The 19,469-nt window shown below is 39.9% G+C and overlaps 1 protein-coding gene across 2 annotated transcripts in view; it reads left to right on the top strand.

The window, feature by feature from the left end:
- PRKAR2A (protein kinase cAMP-dependent type II regulatory subunit alpha) overlaps positions 1–18,020 on the top strand; it is a 73,054-nt gene extending 55,034 nt beyond the window's left edge. For both annotated transcript variants that reach the window (XM_081073317.1, XM_081073318.1), the window contains exons 7-11: positions 4,311–4,412; positions 4,880–4,954; positions 11,721–11,786; positions 13,870–14,011; positions 14,173–18,020. In XM_081073317.1, the coding sequence (XP_080929443.1) occupies positions 4,311–4,412; positions 4,880–4,954; positions 11,721–11,786; positions 13,870–14,011; positions 14,173–14,306 (519 nt within the window). In that variant the 3' untranslated portion in view covers positions 14,307–18,020. The remainder of the gene's footprint in view (positions 1–4,310; positions 4,413–4,879; positions 4,955–11,720; positions 11,787–13,869; positions 14,012–14,172) is intronic.
- The last annotated feature ends 1,449 nt before the right edge of the window (positions 18,021–19,469 follow it).

Here is a 19,469-nt window from a genome sequence, read left to right as displayed (position 1 = left end):
TCATTCAGAAATAAAGATATTCTCAGATAAAAGGAAACCAAGAGACTGTTACCAGCAGGCCAACCTTAAAAGAATGGCTAAAGGAAATGATGCAGAAGGAAATACAGAGAGGAAATGATAAAAGAAGGAAGTTTGGAACATTAAAAGTGAAGAAAGAAAAACAGAAAAAGCAAACAGAAAGGGAGACATAAAAGCCTATCTTCCTCTTGAGTTTTCTAAATTGTTAGATGGTTGAAACAAAATTATTACATTGTCTATGTGGTTCTCAGTGTATGTAGAGGAAATATTGAAGACAATTTTACTCTAAAAGGGGGAGAGTGAAGAGACCTAAATGAAAGTAAAACTTCTACATTTTACTCGAACTACTAAAAGGTTGACACTAGTAGGCTGTGACAAGTTACCTATATACTATCTAGAGCAACCACTAAAATAATCAGTACAAAGAGATGTGTTCACAAGCTCTCTAAAGCAAAATGGAGTTCAAAAACTGTTCACATTACCCATAGGAAAGCAGGAAACAGGAAGGAAAACAGGAACAAAAAAACGGAATAACAGTAAAATGGTATACTTAAGCTCTCATATATGAATAATAACTGTAAATATAGATGGTCTAAATATACCAATTAAATGACAGAGACTGGTAAAATAGATATTTTTAAATGACCCAACTGTATGCTATCTACAAGAAACTCAAATATAATGATATAGATAGGTTGAAAGTAAAAGGATATAAATAGATATACCATGCAAACATTAACCAGAAGAAAGCCGGAATAATTATATTAGTATCAGATAAAGTAGATTTCACAGCAAAGAAAATCACTAGGGACAAAGAGGAATATTACATAATAATGAAAAGGTTGATCTGTCAAGAAAACACAGCAATCCTAAATATGTATATAGCAAACAGCAGAGTTTCAAAATGTGTAAAACAAGTGATAGAACTGAAAGAACAGACAAATCCACTATCATAGTTTCAGACTTCAACATCCCTCTCTCAACAATTGATAGAACGATTAGATAGAAAATCAGGAAGGACGTACAAGAACTTAACACCATCAACCAAAAGGTTCTAATTGAAATTGATAGAACATTCTACATAACAACAGTAGAATACACATTCTTTTCAAGACATGGAATGGTCACCAAGGTAGACATAACAAGAGATAACAGGAAAATCTCCAAACACTTGGAAATTAAAGAACACATCTTAAATAATTTCTAAGTGAAAGAGACAGTCTCATTAGAAATTTAAAAAAAAAGAAAAACACTGTAAAACCACCTGTCTTGTTGGTTAGGCTATGAGAATTAAATACTAGATGGACATAAGAGAAGCAGCTCCTGGCACCAGATCAGTGCTGCACATGGTGACATCTGCTCTCCGTGGTCGTCGTGTGCCGCTCACCACCCTTCTCTTCCGGAGGCTCCCTCTCCTGGGATTCCTGCCTTGCCTTTCTGCTTCCCAGCCTTATCCTTTGCAGTCTTTTCTTCCTCTCCCTGCTGTCTTAGGTGACTTACCATGATGCCTTTTGGGCCTCTGCTTTTCTCCTGCTTTGTTCACTTGCTTCACAGCCCAAACCATCCCAAAGCTTCATTACCACCTCCCGGAAAGTGAGTCCCAGAGTGTCATCTGCCGCCTAACTTCTTGTGCTTTCCAAGGCCTTGGAAATGCCTACTGGAGCCAAAGCAGGGAGATCTGGTGTTGTCCCTGAGTTTCTGAAATTGGATTCTCCATTCTTGCTCTTACTGGAGACGGCTGCCACCATGGCCTCTACACGTAGTCTCTGCTCCCTTTCTGGCTTGCTGAGTCAACGTCATAGCACTTTCTTAGGGGACTCCTGTGTCTCAGGAAAGGGCAGCATTCCTTTTATTTTTTGAACATCAGGGCTGTTTCCTTAACTCTGAACACTTGCTACCTGAAGGAGCTACCATTTCACGGTGGGAGTTTCCTCCTCAGGACTCCATTGGAAGTTCCCTGAAAGCTGGGTTGGTGTCAGGTGCAGCTTCTTACTCTCCGCAGTCACAGGAACTGGCCTTGCATAGCCTAGGGTTCTTGAAAGTGTGCAAGCATGCATAGAAAGGGTTGGGACATGAACAGACAAGTCACTTTGAAAGATAGCAGTGGTTTTCTCTTCAGCTTCTTCAGCTGGAAACACAGTTTGCTATTGCAATTGGAGTAATCTTTACAATATGATAGGTGAATGTAAAAAATATTGTTTTTGACGTTGCCTACTCAAACGTAAGGAAGAAAACTAGGATTCTCATTTTCTCAGTCTTGACTGTCCTCTTTCCACAGCACTCTTGGCCTAGATTGGCCCAGAAAACATGTAGAAACTGAATTCTAAAGGTAACGCAGTAATAATCCAAAGTATGATAGTAGCATTTTAAGTGATACATTCCTAACTTTGGACTTCAAAAAACGTCGCAGTTGGGCCGGCCGGGTGGCGCAGGCGGTTGGAGCTCCATGCTCCTAACTCCGAAGGCTGCTGGTTCGATTCCCACATGGGCCAGTGGGCTCTTAACAACAACAAAAAACCAAAAAAAAAAAAAAAAGTCGCAGCATGTGATGCAGCCCATGAGAGCAATCAGAGATTGAATGGCTGTTTCAAGCAGACGGGTGAAGAAAATGGAGCAGAATCTGGTGAAATGTTGGAGAGCAGACATTTGTACAGCAGTTTAGGGAGGGAGAGTAAGAGTCTGCCATCGCTCCCACTAGGAGTGTAGGGCGCAGTAGGTTTCTTCTCTCATCAGACAGATAAAACATGGCGTAGGATGGGGCCTGGGAATTCTGTAGCTGATGGAACGTAAGCCAGTTTGTTCTATCTGTTTTTTCCACCACATCATTAAGAATGCTAAAATAAAAAACCTACAGCGGGGGCCGGCCTGGTGGCTCAGGAGGTTAGAGCTCTGTGCTCCTAACTCCTAAGGCTGCCGGTTCGATTCCCACGTGGGCCAGTGAGCTCTCAACCACAATGTTGCGGGTTCAACTCCTCCAGTCCCGCAAGGGATGGTGGGCAGTGCCCCTGCAACTAAAGATTGAACATGGCACCTTGAGCTGAGCTGCCACTGAGCTCCCGGATGGCTCAGTTGGTTGGAATGCGTCCTCTCAACCACAAGGTTGTCGGTTCGATTCCCACAAGGGATGGTGGGCTGCGCCCCCTACAACTAGCAATGGCGGTAACTGGACCTGGAGCTGAGCTGAGCCCTCCTCAACTAAGACTGAAAGGACAACAACTTGAAGCTGAACGGCACCCTCCACAACTAAAATTGAAAGGACAACTTGACCTGGAAAAAAGTCCTGGAAGTACACACTGTTCCCCAATAAAGTCCTGTTCCCCTTCCCCAATAAAATCTTAAAAAAACAAACAAACAAAAAAAACAAAACCTACAGCTAAACTTGCCTTTACCCGCTTGCTGTTTTTCATCCTGCCATCCTTTAGGATGTCATTTCTTCTCCCCCCACCCAAAAAAAAAAATCTTTTCATTCCTGACAAACTGAGATGGAAGAAAGGTACAGTTAACTTAGATACAGACAACTGCTTACCCATTTAGGAGCCCAAAACTAACCAATCAACATTCTCCTGGCTGTACGACCCTCCCCACATATGTGTACACATATCCAAGAGGTGCCTGGCTATAGCTCTAGTTAAGTCTCCTCATTCTGAATCCACAGCTTTCACATGCCTGCCTGCCTTCCATCTTGAGTTCCCTCTTATCTTTCTATTAATTTAAATTTGAAGAAGGGATGGCCCTTCTTGAAGTCCCAGACAATTTATATTATTGTGACAAAATTCTTGATCACTCCAGCCTGCTGTGATCTGTCTCCCTCCTCAGAATTCTTGTGGCACTCATTTTGTGTCTATAGTTCGCCGAGTACATTTCATATGCTATCTTGCACTGCAGATTTTTTTTATTTCTGTGTATTTTGTATTGTCTCCTCATTGAAGTTGTAAAGCCCTTGAGGGCAAAAACCATCTGATTATTTTACCTCCTTTTTATGAATGTACATCTTTTCACATTGAACAGTGACTGAGCTCACAAATGTTTGATGGGATTTTTCATTTTCTATTTATGACCCATAGGTGGCACCCATTGAGTACTAGACAGACAGCAACAACTTGTGGGACATTGTCTGGCTTAGGCTACAGGTCTTTTTCTTCCAGTGATGATTCAGACTGAAGTAATCATTAAACACTCAACTTAACCCAGTACCTTTTATAGTCCTCTAATGTTTGCTGTGGCCTGTTGATTAGACCATCGATACTCTCTTACAAAAGCATTTACCAGAATTTTCATATTCTTTCTTGTAGGACCGTGTGACCTTTAGAAGAATCATAGTGAAAAACAATGCAAAAAAGCGGAGGATGTTTGAATCATTCATTGAATCTGTTCCCCTCCTTAAATCTCTAGAGGTAAAGTCTGTTTGAGTAAGACTCTATATATGGGGATTTAAGAAAAACTGTTAAGGGCGGCTGGTTGGCTCAGTTGGTTAGAGCGCAGTGCTCGTAACACCAAGGTCGCTGGTTCGATTCCCACATGGGTCAGTGAGCTGCACTCTCCACAACTAGATTAAAAACAACAACTTGACTTGGATGGGTCCTGATGGGTCCTGGAAAAACACACTCTTCCTCAATATTCCCCAATTTAAAAAAAAAAAGAAAAGCTGTTAAAAATATTCTATTGTTGGGGTGGCTGGTTAGCTCAGTTGGTTAGAGCATGGTGTGTATAACACCAAGGTTCCCGGTTCAATTCAAAAATATTCTATTGTTAGGTTTTCAAATCATACTATTTTAACCCATTTTTGTGTTGTATAGATATTATCTGTGACTTTCAGTTGAGGTCCTTCCCTTACAATTGGTGAGTATGTCTGTTGTTTCAGGTGTCAGAACGAATGAAGATTGTGGATGTAATAGGAGAGAAGACCTATAAGGATGGAGAGCGTATAATCGCTCAGGTGAGTGGGGACCTTGTGCAGCTTCTTTCCTGGAAGTCACCTCCTGAAGAACTAGTGCATCATTTGTCCTCTCACTTTTGAGAGCTCATGATGCCAGGTAATAGGGCCCTCTTCCTGCAGAGTCTTCTTAAGCTCATTGATGTTCATCTTATTGACAAGAGTATCGCTGCAATCATAATATATAGCATTTCCAGCACCTCCAGAGGTTTTCTTATTCATGTTTTCAGTCAATCTCCTCCCCATCCCCCTGACTCCTGAAAACTACTGATCTGCCTTCTATCACTATGGAAATTCCGTTTCTAGAATTTCATATACACTGAATCATATCATGAGCTGTCTTTCGTGTCTGATTTCTTTCTGTTAGCATAATGTTTTGAGATTTATCCGTGTTGTGGTATGTATCAGCAGATCATTCCTTTTTATTGCTGAGTAATGTTTCATTATATGGATGTACCATACTTTGTCTTTCCATTCACCTGTTGAGGGACATTGGAGCCTTCCAACTTTTGGTAATTATGAATAAAGCTGCAATGAACATTCACATGCAAATCTTTGTGTGGGCATATGTTTTTATGGAATTGCTGAGACATGTGGTAAATGCATGTTTAGCAAACTTCCGGATTGTTTTTAAAGACGGTAGTACCGTTTTACACTCGCCCTAGCAGTGTTTTATGAGTTCCAGTTGCCCTGCATACTCATCAACACAGTTTCAACAGTGTTTAATTTTAGCCATTCGAGTGGGTATGAAATGGTATATGATTTTGGTTTTAATTTGGACTTACCTAATGTCTGATGGAGTTCAGCATCTCTTCCTGTGATTGCTTGCTATCCATGTGTTTTCTTTGGTGAAGTATCTGTGCAAATGTTTTGCCCTATTTAAAATTAGGTCATTTGGCTTCTTGAGTTGTAAGAGTCCTTTATATATTCTGAATACAAATCCTTCATCAGACAAATGATTTTCAAATATTTCTCTCAATCTGTGGCTGTGGCTGTGGCTTCTCTCTTCATTTTCTTAATAGTAGCTTTTAAAAAGCAAAAGATTTTAATTTTGGCAAGTCTAGTTTGTCTTTTTTTTTCTCTTGTAATTCATTCTTTTTGTGCTCTATTTTAAAATATCTTTGCAAGATCAATAAGATTTACTCCTATGGTTACTTCTAGACCAGAACCATTCAATAGAAATATGTGAGCCACATAAAATAAAACAGGTAAATTTAATGTTTTGTTTAACCTAATATATCTAAAATATTACTAGTTTAACATCTAAGTGATATAAAAGTTTAATAATGAGATGTTTTACATTCCTCTTTTTGGAGGAGGGTAACTCAGTCTTCAAAACCTGATGTGTATTTTACACTTAAGCACATTTAATCTATGCAAACTGCATTTCACGTGCCCAATAGCTACCTGTGACTAGTGGCTGCTGTATTAAGCAGTACAGTTCTAGATGTTTCGTAGTTTTAGCTCTTAAATTTAGATATATGTTCAATTTTGAGTTAATTTTTGTATGCAGTGTAAGGTTAGGGTTTTGCATATGGATGTCCAGTCATTCCATCACCATTTGTTGGAGAGATTATCCTATCCCATTGCCTTAACACTTTATTGAAAATCCAATTGGCCATATATGTTCTGATCTCTTTTTCGTTCTGTTGATCTGTATGTCTGTCTCTGCCAATACTGCATGTCTTGATTACAGTAGCTTTATAAAATAAGTTTTAAAATCAGATAGTTTAAGCCCTCCAAATTTTTTGTTCCTTTTCATAAGTATTTTGACTATTCTATGCTCTTTGCATTTCTTTATAAATTTTAGAACCAACCTATCAATTTCTACCCAAAACGCCTGTGAGATATTTTTATTGGAATTATGTTGAATCTCTAGTTCAATTTGAGGAGAAATTGACCTCTTAACAATAGTGAGTGTTCTGTGTCAGTCTCAGCCTAACAGTGGTGATGCTGTTGGCTAGGAATGCCTCGGCACACACCTGGGCCGGTACTGGGGCGAGCCTCGCAGACATTTCCCTAACCAGACCTGGTGTGTGGCTGGACCACCCCTTGTGGCTCTTATGATTACAAGGTGCACCTCAGCAACAACCATCAGGGAACTTTGAAAAAACAAGGTTTATAACACATAGGTCTTAGAGGTTACACGACATGGCCAGGGCCACACAGCGAGGTCACAGACAGCAAGAATGGGGACCTGGGGATAAGGGTGGGGTGACTAGGGTTTAGTGGGTTCACTCTTTATTGGCAAATTTAAAACATTAAAGCAGGAATTAAGGCTCAGGAGGGGAAACGTGGGGTCACTCAAGTGGCCAGTTTTCTAGGTTACCCAGGGCTTTTGAAAGGGAACTTCATGGATGAGGCTAGCCTGGCTCTTTATCTAGTTATGTAGAGGGCAATATGTTTGAGATGTGTGTCTTTGAAGTGGATACCTCAGCAATGGGAAGCTCACTGTCAGTCACTTACATTGCTTAGAAATGTCAGTCAGAAAAGCTTATTGCCAGGCTTTTAACACTGCAGGGGCTTAGTTCATGAGCACAGTACATCTCCATTTATGTAGGTCGTCTTTAGCTTTTTTCTGTAATGTTTGGCAGTTTGCACATCTCTGTTAAATTTAGCCCTGGATATTTCATATTTTTGACACTATTGTAAGTGGAGGTTTTTTTCTTCAGTTTCCAGTTATTTATTGCTAGTACGTAAAAATACAATCAAACTTTATATATTGATCCCGTGGTATCTACGACCTTGCTAAGCTCATTTATTAGTCCTAATAGCTTTTTTGTAGCTTCCTTGGGATTTTCTACGTGCATGATTATTTTGTCTATGAACAAAGACAGTTCTACTTCTTTTCTAGTCTGTATGCCTTTTCTAAGTCTTACTTTATTTTTTTGCCTAATTGCATTGGGTAGGACCTCCAGTACAGTATTGGATAGAAATGGTGAAAGCAGACATCTTTGTGCTGTTCTTGATCTTAGGAGGAAAGCATTCATTTGTTCACCATTAAGTATCATGTTAACGGTAGGTTTTTTAAAAATGCCCTTAATCATATTAGGAAGGTCCCTTCTGTTTCAGTTTCCTGAAGTTTTTTTTTATCCTGAAAAGGTGTTAAATTTTGTCAAATGCTTTTGCTGTATTTATTGAGGTGTTCATATGGGTTTTTTTCTTTAGTTAACAAATATGGTGAATTACATTGATTGATTTTTGAATATTAAGTCACACCTGCAAGCCTGCCCTTGGTCATGATATATTATTATTCTTTATATTTATTACCAGATTTAATTGCCTAAAATTTTGTTAAGGATTTCTGTGTCTCTTCATGAGGAATACTGGTCTATAGTTTTCTCTCCTTGTGATTTCTTTGTCTGCTTTTAGTATCACAAGACCCCCCAGGTGATTTTGATATTTGCTGCAGTTTGAGAACCACTGCTCTAGACCATTCCATTCTTAATGCCCTTGCATTACCGTGTTTCCCCCAAAATAAGACCTAGCCAGACAATCAGCTCTAATGTTTCTTTTGGAGCAAAAATTAATAGTAAAACAAAACTGGGTCTTATTTTATAGTAAAATAAGTATTATAGTAAAATAAGACCGGGTCTTATATTAATTTTTGCTCCAAAAGACACATTAGAGTTGATTGTTCGACTAGGTCTTATTTTCGGGGGAACACAGTAACAATACTTAGTGGAAATGTTTGAGAAACACTTTCAAAGAGATTTCAGAGGAAGAATGAGATGATGAGAATTACATTTTCAAAGCATAGTTCTGGCATCCGTGAGAAATGAGTTGGCTTCAGCGTCATTGAGTAATCAAGGAAATATATAATAAATTTAAAATTACAATGAAAAATCATTTTCAACCTATTAGCTTGTCAAAAAGTAGGAATCTGACAATTCCAAGGGATGTAACAGGAACTTTTATTCATTGTTAATAGGAGTTAACTTAGCTGAACCTTGTAGGAGAGAAATTTAACCTTATACTATAAAGTTGAATTTATTCTATAATCCAGTTTCTTTCCTTGATATTTTCAGAGAAATGCACCTCTGAAGCTGCCCCACCCTCTGAGTTTTTCATCCTACTACCATCTCCTGACTTTTATGGTAGTCATGTAGTTGCTCTTTGTCGTTTTTACCACTTACGTATATATACATCCTAAACAATATGGCCAAGTCTTGCTTATTTTTTTTTAATTCCTATTAGTGGGATTAGAAAATATGTATTCTTTCATTTGCATCTTGCTTCTTCACTCAGCGTTCATTCACATTGTTGGTTTTCATTGCTGTATAGTACTCCAGTGTGTGAATATAAACTATTTACCTTTCCACTGTTGATGGACATTTGGGATGTTTCTAGTTTTTAGCTAGTATGAACAGAGTTTCGGTGATTTCACTGATTTGATTTTCAAATGTTAAAGCAATCTTGTGTTGCTGAGATAAAAAACCAACTTGGCTATTATTTAGTATCCTTTTTATATATTGATGAATCCAGTTTGCTAATATTTTGTTTAAGATTTTATGTCTACAAGTATGTTCCCAAGGGAGACTTGTCTATAATTTTCCTTTCTTATAATAATGTCTTGTCATATTTTGATATCAAGATTTTAGACTCATAATGTAAATTGGGATTCTGTTCTCTTTTTATTATCTGAAGAGTTTGTGTAAAACTAGAATTTCTTGGACATTTTATGGAGCCAGGGTTTTTTTGTGTGTGTGAGAAGATTTCGACTACAGATTATATTATTTTAATTGTTAAACTAGATTTTCCATTTCATCTTTGTGTTTTGGTAAGATCTATTTTTTAGGAATTTATTCATTTTATCTAAAAATTCAATGTTAGTGGTATAAAGTTGTTTATAGTGTTCCCATTAGTATCTTTTATATATCTACAGCATCTAGAATGACGTTCTCGTTTTCATTTCTAATGCTGTTTTGTGCCTTCTCTTGTTTTTCGCTCAGTCTTGCCAGGGGCTTATCAATTCTTTCAGTCTTTTTCAAGAACCAACTTTTACTTTTACTAATTCTATTGAATGTTTGTTTTCTGTTTCATTACTTTCTGTCTTATTTCTTTTACTTTTTTTTTTTTCCTATTCTCTTGAGTTGGATTCTTAGCTCTTTACTTCTTAGCCTTTCTTCTTTTACATTATGGGCATTTTAAAAACTAGCAAGTTTCCTACAAGTCTGAAGATCTATGATGACGTTCAGCACTTTGATTCCTACTTCAAGTCGCCTTGGACACTTGTGCTCTGACTACTGTGTTTCTTTAGTACCAACATGCCACTCCCTTCTTCCTGCAGCCCAGTTGTTCTTTACATGTGGGTTGAGTCTGAGGAGGGTATCTTGCCTAACACAGATGACCAGCTGGGGTCCAGAGACAGCAGAGGAATAGAAGCCACTGCCTATTGCAGGGGATGGTGGGATCCTAACATGCATTTTAGCCTGTCTCCGGATGTTCTCCAGATCACACATGTTGTCAGGGGAGTTCCTGGCCAGCTGTCCCTTCAGGGTTCCTTTTATTACATCTTTTCAAGTTCATGAACACAAATTTTTATGTTTGTGTGATTTTTTTAAGTTTCCTTCATGGCTCCCCTTCACCCTCCCTCAACTCCTGTCGTGCAATTTGTGTAATGCTAGAACTTCATGGTGATTTGGCTCTCTGATGTAGGGTGGCTACCCAACATAGCAGCATAGAAAGCCACAGACACCCCTTTATAAGGCTGTGGCTTTCACTCACAAGGAGCAGTGATTATTATATGATGACCTGGCACTAGATTAACTCAGGAACGTTAGCCTCAGCTTTGTATGTTGCCCACTTGGAGATTCTCACTGAAGACATAAGACACAAATGGAGTGAGAGCACATGGTTAGTATTGAATTATCCAGTGTAGATGGTCACTGCTTCAGAGGGTAAGTGTGAGGGTGCAGAGTCTGAAGTATGCCTGAAAGCCTCTTCTCCCATACCTGCTTGCCTAACTCTCACCTCCTTCCAGCCTTTGCTGAGATCTCACCTTCTCAATGAAGCCACCTCCTCCCGCAGCACGCCAGATCCCACCTTCCCTGCTGTACTTTTCCCCATAGCCCTGTACACAACAGCATAATTTATTGATTCAGTATGTTGATAGCTTACAGTTTATTTACCCTACCAGACTACATTCCACAAGGGTAAGATATTTGTTTTGTCCACTGATATATCTCAATACCTAGAACTGTGCCTTGCACATCGTAAGTACTTAATTATTTGTTGAGTTACCTGAATGACTGGTTTAGCTAACTGGGTTAAAATCAAAACAAGCGAAAGAAAAGCCCGAGGCTCATGAGGGTGACATTAGAGCACCGTCCTCACCAAGGCTGGGCTTTCTTCAGGTCCACACTGTCCTCTGCAGGGCTCCATTTGATGGTCCAGATTATCCCTGGGCCCCATGACCCAGGCATAGCCAGGAGCCGCCTTGAAGCTGTGTAGCAGTCTTGGCTACTGATTCCTTGTCACATGTTTCAATAGTGGACCAACGTGAGCAGCAAGAATAGCGATGCTCTGTGTGGTTGGCAGCCTGGGCATATTCCTGGAGGAAAATGTCAACAGTCCATGTTAGGAAGTGAGAGATGTGTGTCAGTCATATTGGACTGATCCCCTGTGATCAGGAGCCACTCATTCTGTTCTGAATTTGTTAGCCATTGATTGACTTGTAGCGTTGGAAAATAAATACAAAATGATCTATTTCTGTGTCCCTCTTCAATACATTTGTATGGATCTTACATGACCTCCTTTCCCGTTTCAGGGTGAAAAGGCTGAAAGTTTTTACATTATAGAGTCTGGTGAAGTGAGAATCTTGATTAGAAGCAAGGTGAGTTTATGTGTGATGATGCAAGTTATGCCAGGGAAAATGCAGATGCCACGTGTATGCACAGAAAGTAACTGTTTGTTTTAAGTAATGTGAAATGTGTTTAGTGTTCCAAAGCCATCATTGTTAGATAAGGTGTATGACGGGCAAAGACTCGTGTTTAAGCCCATCCATTAGTAGGGAGTTAGTATGTTTCTTCTTGCTCCTGTTGCCTTTGCCTCTGTTATGTAACCAATGATATGCGAAATACTGGCCTACAAATCAATGGAAAGATAAACACCCTAGTAGAAAATAGGGGAACTATATAATTTAAAAATACATGTAGGTGTTGAATATGAAAATAGCTACCTTTTTAGAGCACTGGGAGGGTCCCTAGGACAATTATTATTATGGCCCTTTGATGGATAGGGAGACCTAGAAAACTGATGACCTATGATTCTAACCATAAATCTATCATCACCAGATTTCCCTCTTTCAATTTTTTTGACTACAGAATATGTTAGAATAGTTATATGTAATACTAAATCAACCTGTTATGAAACCTTTTACAGAATACCTTTAGTAAAAGTTAAGTATGAAAGAAGAAAGAAAAATATGATGATTACTGCTTATAAGATAGCTTGATTCCTAATTAAAAATAGATCTGTTGTTTCACATGAAACAATAGTTTGAAACTTCTGTGTTCTTTTACTTATAGTTTTTGGCCTACTGATATATTTGTACATTTCTCAAATATTCATTGACACACAGTATAGTTTTGGGATCTATGTGTAGGATCAGCATCACTGTGACATTGGTTGGGGACTTGGGGAAGTTGGTCAGAAATGCAGTCTTGAGCTCTGCCTCAGACCTTTTGAATAAGAATCTACATTGTAACAGAACCCGCAGGGGGCTGCTGTTGGCCGTGATGGTCTGATAAGTGCTGCTCTAGAGAAGGGCCTAGTTGGGTCCCACAGAATGCTCCAGAGATAAGAAAGAGACCATTGGCTGGAATGGGGCAAATTGGCAGAAGAGCAAACAGGTCAGGGCAGAAGTGTGGAAGGAGAAAAGTTCACACCATGTAAGCTAGTGTGGGACTTTTGTTTATTTTTCTAAATTAACCTTCAAAAAATTATCTGCCCATAACATAAGGTGGCTCTTAGAGATTGAGACTAATTCTTAATAATAAATTCTAAATAATTTTATACTTAAACATGTTATTGCTTAGCTTAGCAGAGTGACTTGTTAAAAAACAAGGAAACTATAGATAATAAATACAATATAGTACATTATTTTCAGTAATTTGATAAGCACAAATTACAACCTGCTTGATTTCTTACTACAGAATTAAACCACCAAAGTTCAAGGTTGAACATTGTTTTTTAAAATATTTGGGTACTTTGGGGTGGCCGGTTAGCTCAGTTGGTGTTAACAACACCAAGATTGCTGGTTCGATCCCCCGCATGGGCCACTGCTTAAAAAAAAAAAAAATTAGGTGCTTGACTCTTCTTTAAAAATACAGACAGTAAATGTAAACAGTACCGAAAAAGACTTGTCACTGTAAAGTATTGTCCGAGAAGGGCATGGTCTCAAATCAAAACGTAGCAGTCCAGGATTGTGACTCTTTACTTGAGGAAAGCATTGACATTATTTAGAAAGTAGCAAAAGACCTTGTCTTCTCCCCCCATGCCTCAGAAGTCAACGTCTACCAAATGGAGAGTAGTCATATGTATATATGTATGATTATGTTAATATAGTAACATAATATAATATTATGTAATATATTATATATTATAAATATAATATATAATGTTATTAATATATATAAATCTTCAAAAGAAAATGGTCTGCACCTTACCTCTTGATAATTTAGCTATTACCTGAAAGGTGCTGGGCTCAGGTGAAGCACCAGATGAAAGCGAGCTCCTCTGATGAAACCAGACCGCTGAGATTGCCCATGCAGTTTACATGCATGTCAAGAGTCTCTGCAAATGAATTCTCTGTAATTGTGTTAAGTGTATTGATAAAGGAATGCAAGTGTGTGCAACTGGACATGCCCAGCTGTGCTGCTGGAGTCAGCCCCGGTCATGTTCTCTACCTGCTCTAGACTAAAGCAAACAAGGATGGTGGGAACCAGGAGGTTGAGATTGCCCGCTGCCATAAGGGGCAATACTTTGGAGAGCTTGCACTGGTCACCAATAAACCAAGAGCTGCTTCGGCTTATGCAGTGGGAGATGTCAAATGCTTAGGTAAGAAAAATACTTTATGCAATTTTTCCAAGTGCCCTGTATCCCAAAGTCTAATCTATCATGTGAGTGTCTGTATTTAAGGAAAGGTTTGCACGAGGGAAATGACTTTGAATTGTTGGTGTAGAGAATTCATTCTCTCCCCCATCTTTTTAACGATGCAGTCATGGATGTACAAGCATTTGAGAGGCTTCTGGGGCCCTGCATGGACATCATGAAGAGGAACATCTCACACTACGAGGAACAGCTGGTGAAGATGTTCGGCTCCAGCATGGATCTGATCGATCCTGGGCAGTAGGTGTGCCGCACCCCGGAGCCTTCTCAGTGTGACACCAACACCTTCCGGTCAGCCACAGAACACACACAGAAAACAGACACGACAGAACTGTTCCTGCTGTTGCCACCTCTGCTGCCATTACATGTGGCCGTGGGCATTTAGAAAACTTGAAAGTCAGCACTAAAGGATGGGTAGAGGTTTGACCCGCACCCCCACTTTGCTCTGACAGCCCATTATTAAACCATTTGTAATGATTATTCCAACCCAGTTTTCATATCTTTGGTTCAAAATGGCATGTCTCTCCAACAATTTAAGTGCCTGATACAAAGTCCAAAGGGTAAACATCTTCCTTTCCTCTCTTGCTGCTACTGTTGCTTTTGGAAGTTACCACAGGTCTGCACAAACCTGTTGTATAACTGTAGACACCCTCCCCCAACCTTTCTCAAGGGAGGAAATGTTGTAACCTTCGATCTCCTCATTTGTTCTTTGAGAAAGTCCACATTTGTTCACAATTGTAGCCTTTGGTTTTACAATGGAAAATGGTGGCATATATGATGGAGGTGTGTGTTCCTGTGGCATTATACTTTCTGCTGACAGCTATCCACGTGACAGCTGTCTCCAAACTCACAGGGATGCTTAGGGAGGGCCCTGCCCAGGGCCCAGCAGGTCAACACCCAAAGCACACTGATCCGTCATTCGGACCCATGTTCAAGCAGACAGTTTGGGTTCAGCACATTCTTCAGGTAGCAGAGAGCCAGGGAAGGCTTTCTGGGTTGGGGGGTTTGTTTTATTTTAGTAGATTTTGTTTTATTTTGTTTAATCTCTGTGCCGTTTGCATGAATGAATTGCTGTCCATTTATAAGGAGCCAGAGTCTGGAGGTGCCATCATGTTAACTGACCCAAATACTTTCCTGGATAATTCTTGCCATCTCTTATTTCCAGTTGTCGCTACTGGATAATGGCAGTGTGCCAACAAGAGTTTGTCCTACAAAGAGAGCCCTACTCCAGAGTTATTACATAGCCTTGCTGCTGAACCATCAGTTTTTAAACTCTTTAAAGAAGAAGCAGCTATTTTTTTGAAATTAAAAAATGTTTCTCTATTTAGGGAATTCCCCTTGGACGTGTTCATCTGTATCAGTTTGTCAGCTGACTCGGGCATTCATCCTAAAGATCAACTCTTTTGTTAGTTTTCAAAACGACATCATTTACAATTTTATAGAATTATTGTGAAGACCTTTCTAATTAAGATGTTAGGATATTTGTGGTTTCAATTGTTAATTCCAGGGGAAAGTAATTTAGCTTGTATTTAAAAACTTTTTTAACCTTTTAATTCTAATCAGGCAGAATTCTGATGAATTATCCTAATTAGATACATTTCAGAATGGAATTTTTTTCTTCAGAATGACTTAGAATCAGATGTTAAAAGTGCAATGTGAAATTTGCATAAAGGTAAATTTGAATGTCATAGCCAAGTTTATATTGAATCGAGAGGCCCTTTACAATATGATTGTTTAAAACTTGTATAACTGAATAAATCCCTAAGCGATCACGTGCTGGGGCTTGACTCATTCCCATGGCGGATAATGACGGAGCCCATATGGTCGCCTTCCATTGTCCACATAGGTCAGGCTCTCTGTTTTTTACCAGACAGTATGGTCGAGAGATTTCCAGAGTGGTGACTCACCGCAGCCTTGGTGAGTTCTCCCCTTTTCTTGTGCTCCGTGGAGTGAAAGCAAGAGTCTTTTTCAGACTGCTCTAGGTAGCCTGCACTGCGGCTCGGAATTGTGAAAGGTTGTAACTAATACTCCAAACAGGCAGCTAGCACTAGGAAAGCCCATGTGGTTTTTCCCATGATTTTTCAAGGTTCTTCTTTTCTGTGGTGTTGCTTTATTATCAAATAAGTTAAGAAAGCAGACCTTGCACTTTAGCTGACAGAACCACACCAGTTTCTTACAAAGGGAACAGGTACATTGGGCTTCAAGAGTGACACAGAGGTCTAGCCCCAGACTCTGTGAGGCTTCTGTTTAAACACCAAGCAGATGCTCCCTTTGCACCCCCATGCCAGCATTGTTAGGACTGGCTGTGAACTCTGCTAGAGTCACTCCTGCACGCTGCTAGCGAGAAGCCTTCTCATCCTGCCTTTTTACACTTGCCAGTTCTGTCTTCCCCTTCGCAGAAGCCTCTTGGATACGCCCAACTCACTGATGGTTGCTGTTTTACAGAGTAGAATTCATCAGGTGTAAGTCCTCCTGATCTAGTTACACACTGACGTATAGATGATCAGTCTAGCCCCTCACTGCATGCCGGGCCCCTTGGAGGTCTGGCTTGAGGAAGGGAGACTTTAAAGGGACCAGTGTAAGTGAAATAGGACACAGCCATTACCAAGGTGCCAAGAGCCGGACAGTGTTCCAGATCTCTGTGCAGGATGGGAAATCAAAGGTGGTAGACAAGTTCACCTCGAGGCTCTGGTGTCCACATGTGCCAGGCAAGCCCTGCACTGATTGTTGAGGGTGTGTTGGGAAGACATCCCTGTGTTAATTGTTTCATATTCTCTTCTGTGGGTTAGAGCTTCATGCCTTTTTCTGGCTTTGCTTTTGATTTCGGATGGTGGAAAATGTTCCTGAGAGCCTTGAGATCCAACCTGCAGTATTATCCTCCCTTCTGGCCCCAGTTTATCACATCCACGCTCTTTTGGTTGTGGTCTCTGAAGGAAGGGTTCATGTGTTCTGTCCCCTTACTCAACAGTCATTATATATAACAGTGTTATATATAATTGCTGTAGATTTTCAGAAAGCAGGGTGGAGTTTTTCTTTGAGTAGTTTAATGAGCGAAGTCAGCAGCAAAGTTGCAAGGAATGGTTCTACAGCCAGTAGAGGCCATGTTCATCCTCTTATCACCCAGATTCTCTGCTCATAATGGCAGAGTCATCAGTGGTGCCGCTGGCAGACACCCTGGGCACACAGCACTTCCATGTTGTGTCACAGTGTACAAACCAATCTCTCTCGTTTAGAAAAATTGCAAGAGCATTTTTTGCACAGAGAAAGAGAAAAAAGACCCATGAATGTCATCTTTTATCTTTTGTTTTCAGTTGGCTGATGTTGAAATTTTTGTTCTTGACATGCACTTGTAAACCAATCTTGCCAAGATACAAGTTATTTTGGTTTTTCACTACAATTACCTCTTGTTCCTCCTGTCTTGACTGCTGACGTTCCTCAATGATTCTAATGTCTATTTAATGGGAAGCAGCCTTCCCATGGGTTTCCTTTTACACACTGCAGGGCTATCTTTATACTTTTTAAAAAATTTAAAAAAAAAGAGAAAACTGTCACTAACCTCATGGGGGATTTGCAGAAAACCATTTAGCCCACCTTGAGCAAAAGGTAGACTCCTCATTGTTTTCTTAAGCTCATTGTATTAAAAGAAATCTAATTCAGCATTATTGTGCTACCTCAAAGGTAAAAATGTTTTAAGGTCTTTTTTTGGTCCTGAGTTGTACACGTAGTGTTTGAAATGTCTTTCAATTTAAATCATTGGGGAGAATCTTATTTTAACCTGTTTTACACTTGTATTTTAATCTCAGAAGAATAAGTGATTGGGAAATGATTAATTCTTGCTCTGTAGTATTGAACATATAATTAAATCATTGTTTGCCATAAATAAGGTTGGGTTTTTTAAAAGGAAACTCCAGGGCTTGGCTTTGCTCTTGGTTAATAAAGGCTGACAAATCATGTCTGACTTTCTGGTGCAGCCTGTGTCGTGTGTTTGTCCTCTCGTTTCAGGGCTACAGGCCATCATAGCCCTCATCTGGCAGATACATCGTTGGGATTGGGGTGTGAGTTCTTGGAAATGAGAGAAGAGGCCTGAGCATATGAATTAGGTAGGATTCTCCAAAGAAACAGAACCAATAGGGGGTATGTGTGTAAAGAGATTTATTACTATAAAGAACTGGCTCACGCGGTTATGGAGGCAGGCAAGTCCCAAGATCTGCAGGGTTAGTTGGCAAGCTGGAGACCCAGGAAAGCCAATGGTTTAATTCCAGCCTGAGTCTGAGAACCAGAAGAGCCAATAGTGTAGTTCCTGTCCAAAGGCCGGTGGGCTCCAGATCCAGGAAGAGATAGTGTCCCAGTCGAAGGCAGTGAGGCAGGAAAATTCTCTCTTACTTGGGGGAAAGTCAGCCTTTTTGTTCTATTCGGGTCTTCAACTGATTGGATGCTGCCCACCCACATAGGAAGGCAATCTGCTTTACTCAGTCTATTGATTTAAATGTTAGTGTTATCCAAAATCACCCTTATGGACACTCTCAGAACAATGTTTGACCAAATATCTATGGGCAGCCCGTGGCCCAATCAGGTTGACACATAAAATTAACCATTACAGCTTTGAGTTGTTGGGGATGGTGTGCAAGAGCATCAGTACCTCATCCATCGCCAGGAAGATACACTCACCAATGAAGCCCAGCAGAAATCATCTCCTGGCTGACAATATGACGTGTATCATTTTCTTCTCTGTAACATGGCTACCAGAACTAGCAAGGACTACAGTTTCTTTCCGAATGACCAGAGGGAGCTCATTCTCCAACAAAACCATGTTCCAGTTGGATCTTCCTTCACCTGGCAGTACAAAAGGGCCAACGACTGGGTGAACATACAAAATACTCAGGTGGGGCCCAAGAAACTGCTAGTTGTTGAACCCTCAAAGCCAAACTGGCCTTGTTTCAAAACTTTCAAAATCATAGGATTTGGCCTTTGTAGTTTGGGTGGTGGTATTGCTATGAACAGTTAAGAAACACCAGGATAATGTTAAGATTATATTGTCCACAGTCTTGTCCTCAGCCTTGAAGTGTGAACGTCCCATGAGGACTTTGCTTTCTGTGTATGTTCTAACAAGAAGCTAGGAATTTGTCCTATCACGGTTACCTGAGTATATCCTCAGGGACCGCAGCGCATCAGTTTTATAACAACAATTAAAACAGTGTTACTTATGGTTAAGGAAATTGGGGTCATTTCACAAGACATCATGTTGAGTATGGATTTTACTTTCCTTCCCCATCCTCCTCCCTACAGACAAATGCCCCATCACAGATGAGGGCTAGTAATAATACTGTTACCTGATTTGGGGACATGCTGATACAATGCCAAATGTCAACCAGGAACATAACTGAATAGTCAGTTGTGAATTCAGATG

The sequence above is a fragment of the Rhinolophus hipposideros genome, assembly GCF_964194185.1.
Source record: "Rhinolophus hipposideros genome assembly, chromosome: 14".
NCBI classification, from domain to species: domain Eukaryota; kingdom Metazoa; phylum Chordata; class Mammalia; order Chiroptera; family Rhinolophidae; genus Rhinolophus; species Rhinolophus hipposideros.
The sequence above is the reverse complement of the archived record's forward strand: the minus strand, read 5'-3'. Positions and strand labels throughout refer to the sequence as shown.